Source organism: Hemiscyllium ocellatum, chromosome 14 (genome assembly GCF_020745735.1).
Source record: "Hemiscyllium ocellatum isolate sHemOce1 chromosome 14, sHemOce1.pat.X.cur, whole genome shotgun sequence".
Classification (NCBI taxonomy): Eukaryota; Metazoa; Chordata; class Chondrichthyes; order Orectolobiformes; family Hemiscylliidae; genus Hemiscyllium; species Hemiscyllium ocellatum.
The window spans coordinates 34,974,654-34,996,030 of record NC_083414.1 but is presented as its reverse complement, the minus strand read 5'-3'; the positions used below and the strand labels follow the sequence as shown (position 1 = coordinate 34,996,030).

Here is a 21,377-nt window from a genome sequence, read left to right as displayed (position 1 = left end):
CTCATGAGAAAAGGCTATTATCGAAATAAAATGTACTTAGCAATTAACAGTTGATATGATGGACAAGGCTGTGAAGGAAAACCTAAATAGTGACCTACTTATTTCCTTTGAGATCCAGAACTGTTGTTCCTATCTAAGTCTGTATGACATCATCATATTAGGTGGTGCCTAATGCACTCATTAGCACTAAGCCTTTCAGATCCTAATACCTTATACAACCAAAAGGAATGAAGTAGACAGAATGCCTCTTTTCCCTTTTCTATCCGTAACTTTAATCCCATGTTGTCAGTGGATGCATGAAGGCAGTGCTATAATAGTACAGTATACTTCGATTTTCTTTATTTAGCTACCTTAGACATTTGTGCAGCTGTCATTTTTTTTTCCTTGAAATCCTGAAGTACAAGTTGGCATGGTGCCCCTTCCTGTCCATTGAGAAATATTTATTCACAACCTTTTAGCTGCTGTAGAATGTTGTGGCACATGTTCAGTATATTTTCTACAGAATAGCTTTGCTTAATTCCACACAAGTTGAAAAGATGCATAGAATATGCAATATCTCATAGCATACATAATGTACAAATGCTTTTTGGCTGACAATTAATAACGAGCAGATTGCAGAACCAAAGAGATGGCATTGCGTACAAATCGTTCAATTATACTAGAAATGTTTCACTCCTTTTTCTCTATTGATAAATGCTGAATGATTAGAGAGTGCTCTTTCTCCATTTTATATGATCAGCCTATTCAATTTAATATTTCCAAATGTGCCAGTCTTGTTCCTGACATTCCTAGTCTTGGGTGCCACACCCGGATGATTTTTCTTTGGTATGCTTAAAGACGAACGAATGTTTCTTCAACTTGGGCCGATCCATCTCCATTTCTTCCGAGTGGGACGGTATGAAGTAGATCTTTTTGGTAAAAATAAATGAATGTAAACTACTATTCATTTATTTTTGGGCAGCTTCCTGTTATCATAAATATGTTGGTCTGGACAGCCATAAATTGCCTCTTCTTAAAAAGGCCCATTTTCTCATGTAGATTGCTTAGCTGCCTGTGGTAGTTTAAACATTTGTCTTTGAATTTCTCTTGTCTGGCACCTTAAAATGTAATTCAGACTGCAGTTGTGAAGTTCAGCAGAGTTAAAACGACATGGTAAAACAAATTTTACTGCAGGACAGTAGCTTCATTGAATTGTAACAGTTGACTTACTGACCTTTGAACTGAGTGTGAGGTGAACAATGTTACTCAGATTGCAGGGTCCAATAGCGGATGGACAGAATGAAAGAACTTGTTTCGAAGGTGCAGCGTTGAAATTAAACATATGTTATAGCTGTACATGCACAACTATTACTTACTCCTGTGATTTTTCCAGTAGTGACGTTGGCTGAGCTACAGACTGATTTTTGCCCACTGTATTTGGAGACTAATGTTTGGCAGGTAGAATATGTGGATTTTAGTTGGAATTGCATGATGCAAGGAATTGAGCATATGGAACTGCAGAGTAAGTGTAGAAACAAACAGACGTTCAATAAGTAAGCTACAAATACACACACAGTATTATATCACCTGTGGCAACAAGCCCATTTAGGAAATGGCAATTGCTTAACCAGTTTTTAAGATAAGAACTTTGTAAATGTATCTACCAGTGGAACAAGTATTCAGATGATGAAGTTTACCTTGCTTTGGTGATTATGTGTAACATATGTTTGCAAAATTGCAGAAACTAATTTTGTAGTTGTAATTATACTTTTGTGCGCAGGTTGTTTTACTGGTGTGTACTTTGGATAGCAGTTTATCTTCGTTGTCGATGAATTGTACAGCTTTCTCTGCCAGCACCTTCGCCTGGTGGGATGTGAATGTCTTGCTCACATTCCCAGTTATTAAATTAGTTTTTCTCTTTTATACCTGAAAAGAAATTACTAAATAAGTCAACTTATTTGTCAATGTTCTGTTTCTTTGTACAATGTCTGTTTATTTTTCCCTGTGCTGGAATCTATCCTCAGGTATTGAATATGTCAGAGGCTTCAAAATAATTCTTCAAGAAGCTAAAGCATTTGGGGCTGAAAAGTTATGTCAAGCACTGGTTTTAGAAGAACAAAAACAACTCCGATATTTCAATAGAACACTTGTAAGTAAACTGACCTTCACTATAATTTAGAGCAAATGCTTTAAGACCGGTGAACCAGAAGTTTATCTGTGGCTTTAGAATTTTTCACTAAATGTACTGATTACATCTGATTAGTTTTTAATGGATCCCAACTGTGATTCATTTTGCAAATTGGTTCAACATTTCCACTTTCTATTTGCTGTTGGAGTGTATGTTTGTAGTTGAATGTTAAAAGTTATCTTCTAAGCAGAGCATTGAGAGGTTCACAAATGTCTCTTGAATCCTGCTATCAGATAAAGCATTGGAATTGCTCCCTAGCATTTGTTTCTGTTGATCCTAACGACATACTGATATACAGATCTGAAATGGCATTGTAACTTTTCATATGTATCACAGTTAGCTTTACTTCATCGGTCCCGCTCTTGTTTCTTCCACTGTTGCTAAGTTATTATCCTACTTGTCCAACATCCAGTTCTGGATGAGCAGAAATTCATTTCAGTGAATGTTGGGGAAGATTAAAGCTATTTTTTTTCAACCCTTTCTTGGCGCTTGTGCAGCTGAAGTCCTCATTAATGCGTGGTTATTTCTAAATTCCATTTTCTAGTGCATTCCTGGCTGGTCTCTTACATTCTACCCTCTAAACAAGAACATCCAACATTCTGTTGCCTATGTCTTAACTTGCAGCAAATCCCAATTTGCCATCAGCTGTGTATTTGCTGATTTACATTGGTTCCGGTTCAAGTAACATCTTAATTTTAACATTTTCATTCTTGTTTTCAAACTCCCCTCTTGGCCTTGCCCTTGTCTGTCCAGTCCTGTGGTCATTTGAGCTGTCTCCACCTCTAATTCTGATCTTTTTGTATCCCCAAGTTTACTGTACCTCCACTGATGGCTATGCATTCAGATATCTGGGCGCCAACCTCTGGAATACCCCTCTTTTACATCCCCACTGCTCCTTGACCCTGCTTCCTCCTTTACGCACTCCTTAACCTAAACCAAAGTGGTAGGTTCTTTGTTCATCTGACCTAATATCTTTGTGCTTCATCGTTGTCATACTTTGATTTATAAAACTTCCGTGAAGCACCTTGGGATATTTAATTACATTGAAAATACCATACAAGTATATTGTTATTTAATCCAATATCTATATAACAAGTGGCCCAAGCATTACATTATTGGATTTGTAATTCAAAGTCTTGGACTAATAACCTGGTAACGTGAGTTCAGATCCTATTATGGTAGATTCTGAAATTCAATTTCGTTAAATAAATAAATTTGTCATGAATAGCTAGGATCATCAGTAATGTCCATGAAGCTTTAATTTGTCATTGAAAACCCAATTGGCTTGCCAAATTGCTTTCACTGGAAGGAAACCTGTCCTTAGTTGGTCTGGCCTATAGATGAATCTATAAGAGCCATAAGAATTTCGTAACCACCGTCTGAAATAGCCAAATAAGCCATTCTGTTATATCAAAGCTGCTATATAAAACCATAATAAGATTAGAATAAAGATAACTACTCCCCAGTGACCTAGATGTTGAGTTTGAAAACCCCAATGGCAAGTCTATTTCAATTGATCCTGCAAAATTGTCCTGACACACATCTTAGGACTGTGCCAAAATTACAAAAGTTGTCCTGTCTTGCAGAAGCACACAAACCAACATCCCAGATTTTTCTGCCACCATCACTGGAGAGGAGCACAGTGGTATTCAAACAGGAGGGAGTACTCTTGGCTCTATTTCACTTGAAAATGTTCACCTTCAGCTTCTTCATCCACTAAGAAGTGGTGATGTTTGCTGATAATTGCTAATTAAATAGAATCACAGAAGTCCTTTATGCCTGTTCCACCATTCTATATGATCATTCAACTCAGTTCATCATTCAACTCAGTACACTATTCTGGCTTTTTCCCTATATCCGTTGATCCCTTTAATCTGAAGAACTATCTCTAAATCTTTCTTGAAAGTCTTCAATGTTTTGATCTCAACAGTTTTGTATAGCAGAGAATTTCACAGGCTCACCACTCTCTGGGTGAAGACATTCCTCCTCAGCTCTGTCCTATAAGACCTACCACACATCCTTAAGCTGTGATCTATGGTTCTGGATTCTCTGGTCATTGAGCATCCTTCTTGCATCCACTCAGTCTAATCCAGTTAGAATTTTATAGGTTTCTGAGCGATTCCACTTCCTTCTTCTAAACTCAAATGAATATTGTCCTAACCGATCCAATCTCACATCATACATTAGCATGCAAAGTTAAAGGGTGTTGGCATTTGAGATTGTGTACTGAAATGGATTGAGAACTGATTGGCAGGCAGGGAAAAAGAGCAGGAGTAAATAGGTCTTTTTCCAGAAAGTGGGCAAAAAGATGAAGGGCTTATGCCCGAAACGTTGAATTTCCTATTCCTTGGATGCTGCCTGACCTGCTGTGCTTTAACCAGCAACACATTTTCAACTGTGATCTCCAGCATCTGCAGACCTCATTTTTTACAAAAAGATGAATCCCACAGGGATCAGTGCTTGGGTCCCAGCTATTGACAATTTATATATTGATTTAGGCAAGGAAGCATCATGTTACAATACCAAATTTGTAGATGGCACAAAGCTGGCTGGGAAGGTATGCTGTGAGGAGAATGCAGAGAAGCCTCAGTGTGATATGGGCAAGTAAGTGGGCAAATAACAATAGATGCAGTATAATGTGGATAAATATGAGGTTAACTATGTAAGGAGCAAAAACAGGCAGGCAGACTTTTGGCTGAAAGGTGACAGAATGGGAAGGGGGGGTGGTAGGTGCAATGAGACCTAGATGTCCTTGCACACAGTTGCTGAAAGTAAGACTCCAGGTACAACAGGAGGTGAAGAAGGCAAAAGTCAACCTCCATTAGAAGAGGATTTGAGTACAGGTGCAAGGATGACTTGACCAATCTTGTCACTAGCTTCCAATGCTCTGCTTTTACATCCTTTATAATAGACTCTAGTATTTTTTTCCACCTGTCACTTAGTTTAGCCTATGGCAAAATCTGCCGTGTTTAAATTATTTGTATTTAAGTTAGCCACTCTTCATGTAAAAATGACAAGTTTCCATTGAACATTTCACCTGACCATGCTTAAAATCCATCACACAGTTTGTGCTTTTAACATTTGCATATCCCCTTTCATGTAATTTTTCCACACACCCTTTTTTCAATGATGAGTATTGAAGGAATGTTGGATTTGCCAACAGTTTAAAGTTATAATCTGTATAATTACATCTTTTCATGTATTATGGGCTGACAATCAAGAACAATCTTTGTGTGTCAGCTGTTTAAGGCCTGTATCAGTTTATTTGCAACAGTTCTTTAGGTTTCTGAGCGATTCCACTTCCTTCTTCTAAACTCAAATGAATATTGTCCTAACCGATCCAATCTCACATCATACATTAGCATGCAAAGTTAAAGGGTGTTGGCATTTGAGATTGTGTACTGAAATGGATTGAGAACTGTCAGATTTAGTGCCATTTGTCTGGTCAGTATGTTTGTGAAGGTTGCTACAGTCCAGAAATTTATACCCACTGTTTTTCCCAAATGAACAGTTTATTTGTTTAGCCCTTCTAACCTGGCTGTTTCCTTTCTCCCTCCATAAGTAGTGACCTGTGTTATAAGATACTGCAACTTCATTGAGTGTGCTTGGCTGCTTATTACATTCCAAATTCCTACAAATGAGCAAATAAGAAAAATAGGAATAAACATAGACCATAACAACAAATATACTATGTGAAAACCAACAATATAGGTAGAATGAGGTTCTGCAGACACTTCTGAGGAGCTAAATCCAATACTGACAGGTTGTATAGGGAAGAGTAATCATAAGGTAATAGAAGGTTGTATTGAGTTTGAGAGTGATTTAAGTAAATTCCAAATCAAAATGTCCAACTTAAACAATGCCAGGTGCGAGGGGTGAATTGGCCTAGGCAAATTGGCAAATTTTATTAAGAGATATGATTGTGGATAAGCAATGGTGTACTATTGCCAAGTAGAGTAGTAAGTAGTGGAATACTGAAAGAGACCAGTGAAGGATGATGAAAAAAAATGGACGCGGGAGAAAATAGAATATTTAAACAAACTAACTAGAAATAGTAAATCAAATGATAATAGCTTCTATAAGTATATAAAAAGGAAGGGAATAATGGAAGTAAATGCCCTTGAGGGTGAGGAAAGAGAAATTATAATGCAGGAATAATGTAATGTCTGAAGTGTTAAACAGATATTTTGTTTCTGTCTTCACAGGAGATGCAAAAAAAAATCAACAATAGTGGAAATTCAAGCCTAATGAGAGTGAAGAATTTAAAAGTAATTAATACTAGTGAAGCAAAAGTAGTGGAGAAGTTAGTGGAATAGAAGCTGCCACACGATAGCGTGCATCCTGCAGGTTGTAGAAATGGTGAATACAGGGACTGGATGCACCTTTTGCGATCTTCCAAAATTCCCTTGACTTTGGAACCATGTGATTGGACTAGAAAGTAGTGAATGTAACATCACCATTCAAAAATGGAGTGGGTGGGGGGTAGAATGGAAGGAGTGAAACTGAAAACTATGCCAGATAGTCTGACACAGATCCTAGTATGATTAGGCAAAGTCAATACCGTTTTATGAAAGGGAAAGCATGTCTGACAAATCATGACACCATGGGACAGCATGGTGGCTCAGTGATTAGCACTGCTGTCCCACAGCACTAGGGATCCAGCTTCAATTCCAGCCTCAAGCAACTGGCTGTGTGGATTTTATACATTCTCCCTGTGTCTGAATTGCTTTCTTCTGGGTGCCCTGTTTGGTTCTCCCATAGTCCAAAGATATGCAAGTGATGTGTATTGGCCAAGGAAATTGCCCACAGTGTCCAGAGATATTTAGGTTAGGTGGATTAGTCATAGGAAATGTAGAGTTGCAGGGATAGGGTAGGTGGGTGAATCTGGATAGGATGCTCTTCGGAGAGCCGGTGTGGAATTGTTGGGCCGAATGGCCTGTTTCCACACTGTAGGGATTCTATTCTATGATCTATGATAAATCTGTTCGAGGATGTAACTAGCAGGGTAGATAAGGTGGAAACAATATCTGTAACATATTTTGGTTTTCAAAACACATTTGACAGGGTGCCACAAAAAAAAAAGTTGCTGTACAAGGTGAGGGTTCATAGAATTTGGAGTAATATAATGGATGATTGGTCAGTTAAAGGACAGAAAGTAGGAATAAATAGGGCATCTTCATGTCGGCAAGCTGCTCCTAATGGAGTATTGCCAGGCTCAGTGATGAGCCTCAGCTAATTTCTTTTTAATTGGCTTTGTTGAAGAACCTGTGTGTAATGTATCAATGTTTACTGGAAATACAGTGCTGGGGTGAAAGTAAGCTGTTAGCTGAATACAGACCACAACAGGATATGGATAGGTCAAGTGATGGGCAAAAGGTTGACAGATGGAGTACAGTGTAACATGACAAAAAGGGGAAATTACTTACTTTTGTTAAGAATATGGAGGAATGAGAAGTGACCTCATTGAAACGTATGAAATTCTGAGAGGGCCTGACAGGATAGACACTGGGTGCTTGTTCAGCCTGGTTTTACTAATTAGAAATAATGCGTATTGTCTGAAGATACAGGGTCATTCCTTTAGAACTGATATGAGGAGAACTTGCCTCATTCAGCTTTGTCAATCTTTGAATTCTGTATTTGTAGTTGTGTAGTTTGGAGGGTTGAATGACCTGTTCCTGGGCTGGTTTTGTATGTAAAAAGAATACCGTCCCTTATAATCTGCCCTCACTTTAGCAGGAAATGTTCCTTGTTTCTCTCTGATGATTGGTCATTACCGAGTTATATCTGTGGTGCTGCATTAATTGGTTCAGTGTTTTCAGTGCATTGAAATGCAGAATATCAACCAGGGTTTCTGATTCTGGCTGGTGTTCCTCTAAATCTTGCTGAAAAGTGAATGTGTATGGATATAGGGCGAGAATAACCTTTAGCCACTCACAACTTTGCACTGTATTTTAAAGGGAAATAAACTACTGTTAGCCATGCATATTAGCCTAATTTGGGTTGCTCTTTTTTGGATGACATAGCTGGGGACCGTTTTCTTCTGATGTTGGTCCAGATTAAACACTGCTGAAAATGTGTTGCTGGAAAAGCGTAGCAGGTCAGGCAGCATCCAAGGAGCAGGAGAATCGACGTTTCGGGCATGAGCCCTTCTTCAGGAATTTCCTCAATTCCTGAAGAAGGGCTCATGCCCGAAACATCGATTCTCCTGTTCCTTGGATGCTGCCTGACCTGCTGCGCTTTGCCAGCAACACATTTTCAGCTCTGATCTCCAGTATCTGCAGTCCTCACTTTCTCCCAGATTAAACACTGCTTGCCAGATATAAATTTTATTATGTGATGGATGACAGACCACAAATTTTGTTCTTAAATTTTGTTTTTCTTGCCTGTACCACTTGGGATATTTAACTATTTTCAAAACAATACACAAATGCAGGTTGTTTGTAATGGACAGCCTGTTTCCAAAGCATTCACTGGATACATTGTATAGTCAAAAGCTTAGAAACTCTCAAGGCTAAATGGCACAAATATCTTCTGAAAGGAAGATGCACTGTCAGCTACAACTGCATTCCAGCTAATTTTGGTTCTATCTTCAGGTTTTGAAATCCCAAACATTTCGAAGGTTGAAGTTTAAAACACAATATAATGTGACGATTTTACCGTTTCCAAACCTTGTCGAAGAAAACAATACCTTCCAGTTTCAGGTTGAACGTAAGTACTGGCTTCATGTAATTAATGTGATAACTTATAACAATTGGACGGGTTGAACCGAAGGGTCTGTTTCCATGCTGTACATCTCTATGACTCTGAGTTCAAAGCCTAGACCAAAGTGTTTATTAAGAATACAACATTTGAATAGTAAAATTGCAGACCTGTTGCAATAGGTTAATTGATCTGAGTTGGTCAAACATAACACATGTAGTGCACCTTTTCATTCACCTGTAATCGTGGAAAATAACTGATTCGATCAAAGAGAAAAATTTGAGACTGAAAGTGCTTTCTACACATCACTACACTTGCCAGTATAAAAAACATTCTCAGTGTTGAATTGTTGACATTGCTCTTATTTAATTCAGCATGAACAAAAAAGCCCTAAATAAGTATAACCAGTTAGTAATGTAAAAATTCTAAACTGCTTCCTAATTTATTCATAGTTTCACTGATGCATTTCATCTTGAAGAAATGCTGAATAATGTGAATAATTTGAATACAAAACTCTTAAAATTTGAACCAATGAAAAGTGAAACCTATTTAAATGAATTGCCTCCAGCAATTGCAACCAAAGTACTTTTAAAAGCAGTTTTGTGATGGTTTCTGACTTAAAGAAGTCTTCACAATTTTAGAAAGAAGAATACTGCCATTTTGACTTAATGAGATTTTGAGTCATCTGACTTGAAAAGAGTTCTTTCTGTGGTGGCTTCTTGCTGTTAGTTGAATGCCCACATTGCTTTTGGCTATTTAAATGGAGACTGTCAAAAGATAATGGAGTTAAGACTATTAACATTTATTTCAAACTGTTACCTTTTCTTGCTGGGTATTTAGTTGAAACATAATTGTGTTTTTTTTTCATTATTGCCCTTTTAGGATGATGTAGCCCCCCCGCTTCAACTTAGTCTGAAAGGTTCCAGTTGCTGTGGTTTAAAATGTGCTTTGCTTTCAGTTTAAATTAAGAGACTATTTGAGAGCAATGATTAAATGTGTATAATGACAGGATAATTCCCATGATTTGAAAATCCTTTCTCTATCAGTATAGCTTGCAGAAGTCTGTTGAAAAGAAATGGCCTTGATTCTATGATGATAGTAATAGAGAGGTTTTGGTACTAACCTTTATTAATTTGTATTTGAGATAGCAGCCTCCTTGGCTGTATATAAGCAGTTAAATACAGATATGAACATGCTACTGACCAAGTTGCCTGATTTCTGCAGAAGCCTTGCTGTAATTATAACTTGATGAGGAATTTGTCATTGAAGTACGTGGAACGATATCAGTTTGTTTTAATATGCACACAAAAGTTACCAGAAAGAGTTTAGGCTTAACCATTCCATTGTGAGGAAGTTTTAAAAGGAGTGTTAAGTCTTAGTCAGTGTTGCTTCTAAGATCCATATATGCACAGATGTGTGGCAACCTGAAAAGTACATGTATGCTCCTCACGAGTTGTCAAGTATAAGAAAACATAAATGCTGGCCACACAAAAAGAGTTAATGGAACTGTGCGTCTGTGCACAACAAAAGCAATTGAAGGATTTTGATCTTAATTATTACTAAATAACCTTTGGGTAGCGCTGTAAGACACGCTACAAGTGTCGTGTCCTCTACTTTTACATTTATGTATTGCTAAGAGGTTAAATCTGCAATTGTGACTTTTAAAAACCTTTCTTTTTCTGACTCTTTTATGCTCCCTTTCTTTTGTATTCTGTATAAAACTTGGTACTCAGTTAAATTTTGAAGTGCAGATTACTTCTAAAGGAATTTTAAATCTAATTTGTTAAGGAAATGCACAGCTGTTTATCTGGTTCACAAAGGTCCTACCCAGATCCCTCACACAAATACCTCATGTTCTTGTTTGTCTGATCAGACTAAGTTCCATTGCAGAAGCCCATAGAAAGTCTGAGGGTAGATGTTAATGTGATGAAAGGCTAGTTCTGTTTCCTTCCCTCTAACTGCAAACTCCTGACCAAACGTAACTTCCAAAAAACGTGCTTTACTTCTTCCAGGTTAGTGTCTTATATTAGTTAATTTTATTTTTTTCTTTTGTTTCGCATTTACAAACAGACTGGTCTCCAAAGAATCTGGATATCAACCAACCGTACCAGTCTACAAATTTAAATGTAACCTTTGACTTGGCTCCTTCTATTTTTGGATTTAAAGCCTATCACATACGTTGTAAAATGGTGAACACTGGTTTCCACAAGGACAAGACTATATTTGTGGTAAGCAAATTGGAGACCTGTGCAACATAATAATGTACTTACTGTGTTCTAATTATAAAGCTGGGTAAAGATAAAGAATGGGCAACTTGATCCCCAAACCTTTGATCATGCCAGGTGTCCAAAACAGTCATTTTATTCAGTCCACTTGATATTTACTGTATATAGTACTTTCCCAATCCCTCCGCCTTCGTAACCTCTTTTAGTTGGTATGTACATTTTGGGAGATTGGGAGAATTGTTTTAACTTTTAAATCTTTTATAGTTGATGTGTAATGGGAGATATCTTTGGGCACAAGTTGTGTCCTGTAAGTTTTCTCTCTTTGAAATGAGTTGTTTCCCTGCAATATGATGTGTTGGAAGATTCTTTTATGTAAATTAAAGACACTAAATCAGGGATAGACAGGGACAGGATAATGGAGTGGGTCTGGATGGGATGCTGATTGGAGGGTTGGCATGGATTGTGTGGCCTGCTTCCACACTTGTAGGCATTGTATGATTCTAAATCAACTTGTAGGTTTTACTGAATTGTTTGACTGGGTCGAAATGCAAATACTTAAAACTAGATTTAACAAAAAAATCAGCAACTATCTAAATTATAGATTCATTGAGTCACACAATGCTGGTTGATCACCTTCATAATCAGTGGGAATGTTTGTTTGGATTTGCTGGGTGGTTTTGCAGCTGGATGCCATTCCTGCCATAAACCTTCTTCATTTATCTGGCATGGGGACCATGCTAGTGACTGGGCTGTTCCCTATCAGCAAGTCCTGGAGGGGGATTTGAACCTGGGGTCTCCCTGCTCAGAGACAGGCCAGCTACTTACTGATCTGCTTCAGTTCCTAGCCACTAACAATGGTATTTATCAAAAAGAAACCTGATTGTGTTTTTGAGGAAGTCAGGAAGATATGTTTAGGATTTATAATGCCTCATGGCTGCTCGTTGAAATTTTTTTTGAGGATTTACATTCTTTTTATTAATTAGTGCATGTTGTAAACAACCTCATTGCATTTCCTCAACAAGGAAGAATGGCTTCTGTGTGTGCTGGCTGCCATGCGGATATTACAGTGATGTAGTTGTTACTTATACCATCAGTTACTCTGCTTAATATTTATTAGATAAAATAACACAGTTCACATTTTAAGGCTCTGAGACCTATGGTACTATGTTTAAAGTGTTAAAATGAGGCATGAACAAACACAAGTTGGTAACTCTCAGGCTTGATGCTAAGTATCTTTTAAGCCCATTTTCATAATTATGTCTGTGTAAGTAATTGTTGAACCATGATATTCATGAATCTTTAAATTCTGTCAGGATGTTGTTTAAAGATTCATTGAAAATGTTTAATTTCTTCCCATAGGACAGTAATATGACCATAGTGAGTTACGTTTTTCATGACCTTTACCCAGGCACTTACAGCATTGAGGTATGATTCTTTCACATTCAGGTATTTTTTGAATTCTGCTTCCAATGTTACTTTATTATCTTATCAGTCCAGCCTTACAACCCTCTGATATCTGCATTCCTTCAATTCAGGTGTTGTGCGCACATTGATTTTCTTTACTCCATCACTGGTGACAGTGCCTTCACTTCACTTGGTCCTGAGCTCTGGAATTCTCTCTCACTTCCTCTTTGCCTCTCCAACTCTCACTTTTCCTTGATGCATTCATTAAAACCTATCCTTTTGACCAAATGTTTGGCCATTTACCCTAATGCCTTCCTATTGTAGTTCAATGTCAACTCTTGTTTAATAGTGCTCCTGAGAGACCCCCTTCTACAGTGTTGAAGGTGCTATACAAATGCACGTTGTTGTCTCAAATTGACCACAAAAGACTTCAGTGTTTTTCCCATGAGGTAGAGCACAACATCTGATCTGATTTCTGTGGGGGACCACTCAAATGTCTCCATATACGGGGAGTAGGATGAGATAGGTTCCCAGCAATATGAGTGAGCATTTAATAGCTTTATGCTTTGGCTGCTTGCTTTAATTTTTTATCTCTTAAATCTTAACCTCCGTTTCAAATTCTTATTGGTGAAACAACTTGGTTCAAATTTCATTCTTCCAAATGAGACTTTGATTTCGGCGTAAAGCCTTTGCAGTATAGTTCATCCCCATCTGCTTGCAAACAAGTTGCAGCTGTAGGCTCCATGAGATTATTACATCCTAGTTATTATTTTCTGTGTTTCTTGCATGCCACATATAGAAGACACATATTATACTTATAAAGCCAAACTTACTCTCTTCTATCATTATCTTTTATGACTCAATGGCCCAGATTTTCTTTGTGTACAGTTATAGTGGCATACCTAAATAAAAAGAGCCTTGTACAGTGCAGAACAAAGAGGAAATTATGGAGTAAATAACAAAGCCATTGCTTATGGGATTCCTTATCTTTCTGTTGATCCACTGTTAAACCTCACCAAAAACACTAGGAAGGAATGCCCCCGTTCCCCCCCGTGAAAAAATGAAATTCCAGTTTTGCTGCACCATCACTCACTTTCATTTTGTTGCCACTTGAATTAAAAAAGTAATGCTGTAGGCGTGCTGCCAATGGTGAGTTTTAGGTGGGTGTCATACCTGAACAACTTATAAAGCCAGTTTTAAGTATTTATGTTCACATCCTGCTTAAGTACTTGCAGAAAAAATAATACCTGCTTTGCTGTTATGCCTTTTGGGGCATGTCCAAACAAGAAGTTCAGGAAAATATAAGCAAATTATCGACAGCACAATCAGAACACTGTCTGATTAAATTTATGATACAGGTTGCCAATCTCACTGTTGCAGGAATTTCTGGGCCAAATATTTATCAGAAACAGTAACTTCCACAGACTATCAACAGCAAATCTGCTGGATCTGCGCCAAGAGTATCATTTTGCTCTATTTCCGTTTTGATAAGTGGTTTGGAAATGGTGATTCTCATCCCAAGTTTTATTTGTTCCAATATGACCCAAGAGGGAGCCCAAACTGAAGCATTAAGCGTTGTCTATATATAGAGACCTGGAAAAAAGAGATTTTATAATAATTCATTTATAGTTAGTCAGTTTAAAACAAAGCACTTTCTTTTAATTGTTATTTGTAGCCTTGCACATTTTTGCAACTCCTGACAATTGAAGACCTTCTTGTATCTTCTTTCTTTAGGTGACGGATTCTAGTAATACCACTGGGAAACAAGTCAATTTCACAGTGAGACCAGGTAGGCTTGATCCTTTTCAGGTAGGACCCTAGTGGCAATGGGCACACCCTGTATGTGTATGTTTAACCTCAAATATATCCAGAAATTATTAATGAATGATTTATTTGTATAGCTGTAAAAAAACATCTTAAGGGAGGAAATTAAAACTACCTTACAGAATCAAAGAATGACCTGGTGAGTTATAAATTAATGTTGACAGCTTTTGAACTGTATTGCCATTTTGTCTGGTTGAGTTTTCCACAAATTCTGCAAGATTTAATTCAACATTCTAGCTTTGTAAGGAAGCAAATGTTTAGTTGATGTGATGAGCAAACAGAAGATGATTAATATAAGCATTTCCTTGTTTTGGATATTTGGTCTTTAGGTATTATGGCATGCATGTTTCCATTGCTAGGAATATCCATTGTTGATACGTGACACACATTTTGAAACAGCAATGTTTTCCCTATCCACCCCAACTTCCTTTAAGCTAAACATCATGGATGCAGGTTCCTATTGTACCTGATCCTTGGAATCATTAGTTAGATGTAAAATCTTAATATCAGTAACTTCCTCAATAGAAAAAGGAAAAATGACTAAGGCTGATCTTGATGTTAATGAGAATCCCTTTATTGATGCAGAAAACCTGTTGCTAATGCCAGGATGCCACTGTGCAGATGGCATCAATGACATCAGCAAAAGTGATCCTGTCAATTGACACCTCTGATGGCAGCAGTTCTGCTTCCATTTCTTTTACAACATCTATGAAGTATGAAGTAATGGAGACTTATGTGGAGTTGGCTAATTTGAACCAATATTTTCCATAGATTGTAGCTGTTTCTCCTTCCTGCAAAAAAAATTGACCAAAGTCACTTCTGTAAACAGGAGTTAATTACAACTGTAAAGTAGGGAGTAATATTCTCCACCTGGTGTCATACTTTGATGGATGTAGGCCTCATTGCAAGGATTGAACATACTGATAGGGAAGCAGTGGCAAAGTACTGATGTCACCAGATTAGCAAATCAAGTTGCTGTTCTGGTGACCAGGATTCGATGCTACAATGGCAGAGAGTGAATCTTGAATTCATTAAAAATCTGGAATTAAAACAATTATAATAGTAACTATAAGAATGTTGACTCGCATACATAAAAAAAAAATCGGTTCACTAATGCCCTTTTAGAGGAGGAAATCCACTATCCACGCTCTGCTGTGGCTATGTGCGACTCCAGACTCATAGCAATGACACTTAACTGCACTCTGGGTTAGGGATGGGTGATTATTGCTAATCCATCCAGTGGCTCCCACATTCCATGAATGAATTTTAAAGAAGTCTCATCCTCTGGTGCAGTGGAGAGACAGACTCAAAGGTTACTGTTCAATTTGCAATGTGTGAAACTGGATTGTCGGCTAGACTTTACAATGGGTGGAGATGGACTGACTGCGGATTTGACTAACCCGACACTCCACGCTGCAGTGTGGTTTTATGGGCAGAACTGCCTTTCTTCCAGGAAGGTGCAGTGACGTACCACAGTAATGTTGTGCCTGTCCATGGATGCAGCTGATAATAAAATCGAGCTTACTGATATTCTTACTGGAATCAGCACTTTAACCCAGAATGGGAATCAATCAATTAACCTTCTTAACAGATCTGGTTCAAATACTCATCAAAACAATGCATTGAGCTATCAAAGGAACCTTAATCTAGTTTATGAAAAATAAACTATTTTCCAAAAATTAAGAACTTAATCATAAGCGTTAAACTTTGCTGTGAAAAATGTAGCTTTGAATTTATCTTGTAGATGGCAATAGAACATAGATATCAGCTTCAAAACATCTGAAAACTGAAGGTACCGTATCCTTTGGCACCTCTAGCCTGCTTTTAGATAATGTTTTATGTTCAGTAAACTAATATGCTTCATCCTATTCTTCCATCAGTGCATTACCCATGGGCTGGTCCAATCCGAGCAATTGCCATTACTGTTCCGTTAGTGATAGTGTCTGCGATCATCACTCTCCTCACAGTGGTCTGCTGTAAGAAACAGCAAAGTAAGAAATTGTTTGCAATTTTGTTCGTGATTATTTGTCAACAGAAAAATAACAGGGAGGAGTGGAGATTAGGCTACCTTTTATGGATTGCTGTGGGATTTCACATGTACTTTGAAAATCTTGGCATTTCGTTTTCAAAGCTGTGCAGAGTATGTTTGTTAAAACCAGACACTGATACCATCTTCCAGGACCACCAGGAACCAAAGTGGAGTCATTATACAGTCCTGTAGAGAGTTTCCAACAAATATTAACTCCATAGTGGTTGGAATGTCCCTTCCTATTGCAGTTTATATAAAATTAATTTCTTTTGTCATAAAATGGTAAGGCAAACCTGGATAGGACTTATACAATTAATGGTACGGGGTAACCTTGTAGATGTTTATAAAATCATGAGGGGCTTGGGTAGAGTGAATAGCCAAGGTCTTTTTCCAAGGATAGGGGAGTCAAAATCTAGAGGGCATAGGTTGAAGGTGAGAGGGAAAAGATTTAAAATGGACCTGAGGGATAACGCTTTCACAAAAACAATGGTGCATATATGGAATGAGCTACCAGAGGAAGTGGTAGGGGCTGGTAGAATTACTACATTTAAGAGGCATCTGGATGGGTGTATGAATTGGAAGGGTTTAGAGGGATATGGGCCAAATGCTAACTGTGGGACTAGGTCACATTGGGATGTCTGTGCGGCATGGACAAATTGGACCGAAGGGTCTGTTTCCAAGCTGCATGACTCTGACTATAAACGTTTCTCCCTTTCCCTGGTTGGATTTAACTTCAATATGGAGGACATATTCTAATACTTGGATATAGTCAAGTCCTTACCTACAGCAATCAGAAACAGAAAGCATCAGCTAACATGGTAATCCAGTTACAATGTGATTTAAAACAACATATGAAATTAACTACCCATTAGTTAATAACATTTAAATAAATTGGTTGAGTATTTCTGTTGCCCAGCCAGTTCTTCATCCATCTAGCTAGTACAACCTGGACCACATGTGACTTCACTTTCTCTATCAGCCTACCATGAGGAACCTTATCAAACACCTTACTGAAGTCCATTTATATGACATCTTGACTCATCAATTAATTTTGTCACTTCCTCAAAGATTTCTATTTAATTGGTAAGATATGAGCTTCCCAGTACAAAACCATGTTGCCTATCACTGATAAGCCCATTTTCTTCCAAATGGGAATCGATCCTATCCCTCAGTATCTTCACCAGCAGCTTCCCTACCACTGTCATCTGGCTCACCGGTCTATAATTACCTGGAGTATCCTTGCTACCCTTCTTAAACCAGGGAACAACATTAGCAATTCCCCAGTCCTCCGGGACCACACCTGTATTCAAGAATGCTGCAAAGATATCTGTTAGGTCCATAGCTAGTCCCTTTCTTGCTTCCCTCAGTAACCTGGGATAGATCCCATCCGGACCTGGGGACTTGTCCACTTCAATGTCTTTTAAAATACTCAACATTTCCTTCCTCCTTATGCCGACTTGACCTAGAGTAATCAAAATCAAAATCCTTAATCTCAACATCCATCATGTTCCTCTCCTCAGTGAATACAGATGCAAAGTACTCATTAAGAATCTCATCCATTTTCTCTGACGCATAACTTTCCTCCTTTTCCTTGAGTGGGCTAACCCTTTCCCTAGTTACCCTCTTGCTCCTTATGTATGAATAAAAGGCTTTGGGATTTTCCTTAACCCTGTTTGCTAAAGATATCTCATGATCTCCTTTAGCCCTCTGAATTCCTTGTTTTATCTTGGTCCTACATTCCCAATATTCTTTCAAAGTTTCATCTGTCTTCAGTCACCTAGACCTTAGGTATGTTTCCTTTTCTCTCTTAGCTAGTTTCACAATTTCACCCATCATCCATGGTTCCCTAACCTTGCCATTTCGATCCCTCATTTTCAAAGGAACACACCTGTCCTGCACTCTAATCACCTTCTCTTTAAAAGCCTCCCACATATCAAATGTGGATTTGCCTTCAAACAGCTGCTCCCAACCTACATTCCCCAGCTCCTGCCAAAATTTAGTATAGTTGGCCTTCCCCAATTTAGCGTTGTTCCTTTAGGACCATTCTTGTCTTTGACCATGAGTATTCTAAAACTTAGGGAATTGTGACCACTATTCCCAAAGTAATCCCCTATTGAAACTTCAACCACCTGGCTGGGCTCATCTCCAAACACCAGGATCAGTATGGCCCCTTCCCGAGTCAGACTATTTACATACTGCTCCAGTAACTCTTCTGGATGCTCCTTATAAATTCTGCTAGACCTCTAACACCAAGTGAATCCCAGTCAATGTTGGGATAATTAAAATCTCCAATCACTACCACCTTGTTGCACTTACATCTTTCCATAGTCTGTCAACATATTTGTACCTCTATCTCATGCTCGCTGTTAGGAAGCGTGTACTACAGCCCCAACATTGTTACCACACCCTTCCTATTTCTGAGCTCTGCCCACATTGTCTCACTGCTCGAGTCCTTCATGGTGCCCTTCTTCAGCACAGCTCTGATATCCTCTGACCAGTAATGCAACTCATCCACCCCTTTTATCCTCCTCTCTATCCAGCCTGAAGCATCAATTTCTGGGATATTTAGTTGCCAATCATGCCCTTCCCTCAACCAAGTCTCAGTCATAGCAATAAAATCACACTCCACGCCCTAGGTTCATCTGCTTTACCTACTACACTTCTTGCATTAAAACAACTGCACCTCAGACTACCAGTCCCTTTCCATTCATCATCGCCTCACTGCTTACTCTTCCCCTGAGTGGCGCTAACTTCATGAGCTAGTTCCTTCCAGGCTTTAGTTACTATCTAGGAGAACGTGAGGACTGCAGGTGCTGGAGAGCAGAGTTGAGTGTGTGTTGCCAGGAAAACACAGCAGGTCAGGCAGCATCCAAGATGCAGGAGAATCGATGTTTTAGGCATAAACCCTTCATCAGGAATGAGGTTTGTGGGCCGGGGTTGAGAGACAAATGGAAGGGTGTGGGGTTGGGGGGAAAGTAGCTGAGAAAGCCATAGGTAGATGAAGGTGGGGAAAAGGTGATAGGTCAGAGGGAGAAGTGATGGACAGATCCAGAGGGTGGTGCTGTGTTGGAGGATTTGGACTGGGATAATGTCAGGTGAGGGGAAATGAGGAAGCTGTAGAAATTCACATTTATCCCGTGTGGTTACAGGGTCCCAAGGCGGAATATGAGGTGTTTTTCCTCCAGGAGTCAGGTGGTTTGACAGTAGAGGAGGCCCAGGACCTGCATGTCCTTGACGGAATGGGAGGACGAGTTGAAGTGTTCAACCATGGGACGGTGGGTGGGGTTGGTGGATGCAGGTGTCCCCGAGATGTTCTCTGAAATGATCTGCAAGAAATTTTCCTGTCTCCCTGATGTAGAGGAAACCACACTGGGTGCAACGGATGCAGTAGATGACATTGGTAGAGGTACAGGTAAATTTCTGATGGATGAGGAAGAGTCCATTGGGACCTGGGATGGAGGTGAGGGGAATTGTGTGGGCATGGGTTTTGCACTTCCTGCGGTGGAGAAAGTGAGGACTGCAGATGCTGGAGATTACAGTCGAGAGTGGGGTGCTGGAAAAGCACAGCAGGTCAGGCAGCATCCGAGGAGCAGGAGAATTGATGTTTCACCTAATGAAGGGCTTATGCCCGAAACGTCGATTTTCCTCCTCAGATGCTACCTGACTGGCTGTGCTTTTCCAGCATCACACTCTCGACACTTCCTGAAGTGGCAGGGAAAGGTGCCAGGAGTGGGGTGTGGGCTAGTGGGGGTATGGACCTGATGAGCTAGTCGCAGAGGGAATAGTCTCTCTAGAGTGCTGATAGGGGTGGGGAGGGAAATGTATCTTAAATATAAATATACCAATACCTTCCACCCTGACCTCAAATTCACCTGGACCATCTCTGACACCTCCTCACCCTTTCTGGACCTCTCCATCATTATCTCCGATGACCAACTAACCACAGACATCTACTACAACCCACTGACTACCACAGCTATCTAGACTGCACCTCCAACCACCCTAACTCCTGTAAAAACGTCGTCCCTTATTACCAATTCCTCCGCCTCTGCCGCATCTGTTCCCAGGACGACCAATTCCACCTCAGAAGTCCCAGGTGGCCTCCTCCTTCCATGATCGCAACTTCCTTTCCCACATGGTTGACGATGTTCGCCAGCGCATCTCCTCCACTTCACACACCACCGCCCTTGAACCCCACCCCTTCCAATGCAGGAAGGACAGAACCCAGCCCCCCCACCCCGGTTCTCACTTTGCACCCTTCCAACCTCCGCATATATTGCATCATTCTCTGCCATTTCCACCACCTCCAAACGGACCCCTCCAGCAGAGGTATATTTCCCTCCCCATCCTTTATCAGCATTCCAGTGAGACCATTCCCTTCACGACTCCCTCGTCAGGTCCGGCCCATACCCCACTCTTGGCACCTTTCCCTGTCACAGCAGGAAATGCAAAACCTGTGCCCACACCACTCCCCTCCAAGGCCCTAAGTGATTCTTCCACATTCGTCAGAAATTTACCTGTATCTCTACCAATGTCATCTACTGCATCCGTTGCACCCGATATGGTCTCCTGTGCATCAGGGAGACAGGATGCCTTCTTGCGGATTGTTTCAGAAATCATCTCAGGGATACCCACACCCACCAATCCCACCACCCTGTGGCTGAACACTTCAACTTCCCCTCCCACTTTGTTAAGGACATGCAGGTCCTGGGACACTTCCACTGTCAAATCGTTACCACCCGACGCCTGGAGGAAGAACGCCTCATATCCTGCCTTGGGACCCTGCAACCACATAGATGAATGTGGATTTCAACAGCTTCCTCATTTCCCCTCACCTGACATTATCCCACTCCCAAGCCTCCAACTCGGCACCACCCTCCAGACCTGTCCATCACTCCTCCCTTTGACCTATCATCCTCTCCAACACCTTCATCCACTTCTGGCTTTCCCAGTTACTTCCCCCCCACCTCCCACCCCACCTCCCTCCCATTTATTTCTCAGTCGCAGCCTTCAAGCCTCATTCTTGATG

The 21,377-nt window shown here is 39.7% G+C and overlaps 1 protein-coding gene across 2 annotated transcripts in view; it reads left to right on the top strand.

The window, feature by feature from the left end:
* The window catches only part of il17rd (interleukin 17 receptor D), an 87,509-nt gene that overhangs the window by 52,632 nt on the left and 13,500 nt on the right, over positions 1-21,377 (top strand). Inside the window, exons 4-9 of one of the 2 annotated variants that reach the window (XM_060835172.1) lie at positions 2,004-2,128; positions 8,761-8,875; positions 10,937-11,094; positions 12,451-12,516; positions 14,230-14,284; positions 16,200-16,310. In XM_060835172.1, the coding sequence (XP_060691155.1) occupies positions 2,004-2,128; positions 8,761-8,875; positions 10,937-11,094; positions 12,451-12,516; positions 14,230-14,284; positions 16,200-16,310 (630 nt within the window). The remainder of the gene's footprint in view (positions 1-2,003; positions 2,129-8,760; positions 8,876-10,936; positions 11,095-12,450; positions 12,517-14,229; positions 14,285-16,199; positions 16,311-21,377) is intronic. The other variant, XM_060835173.1, reaches the window with a different exon arrangement.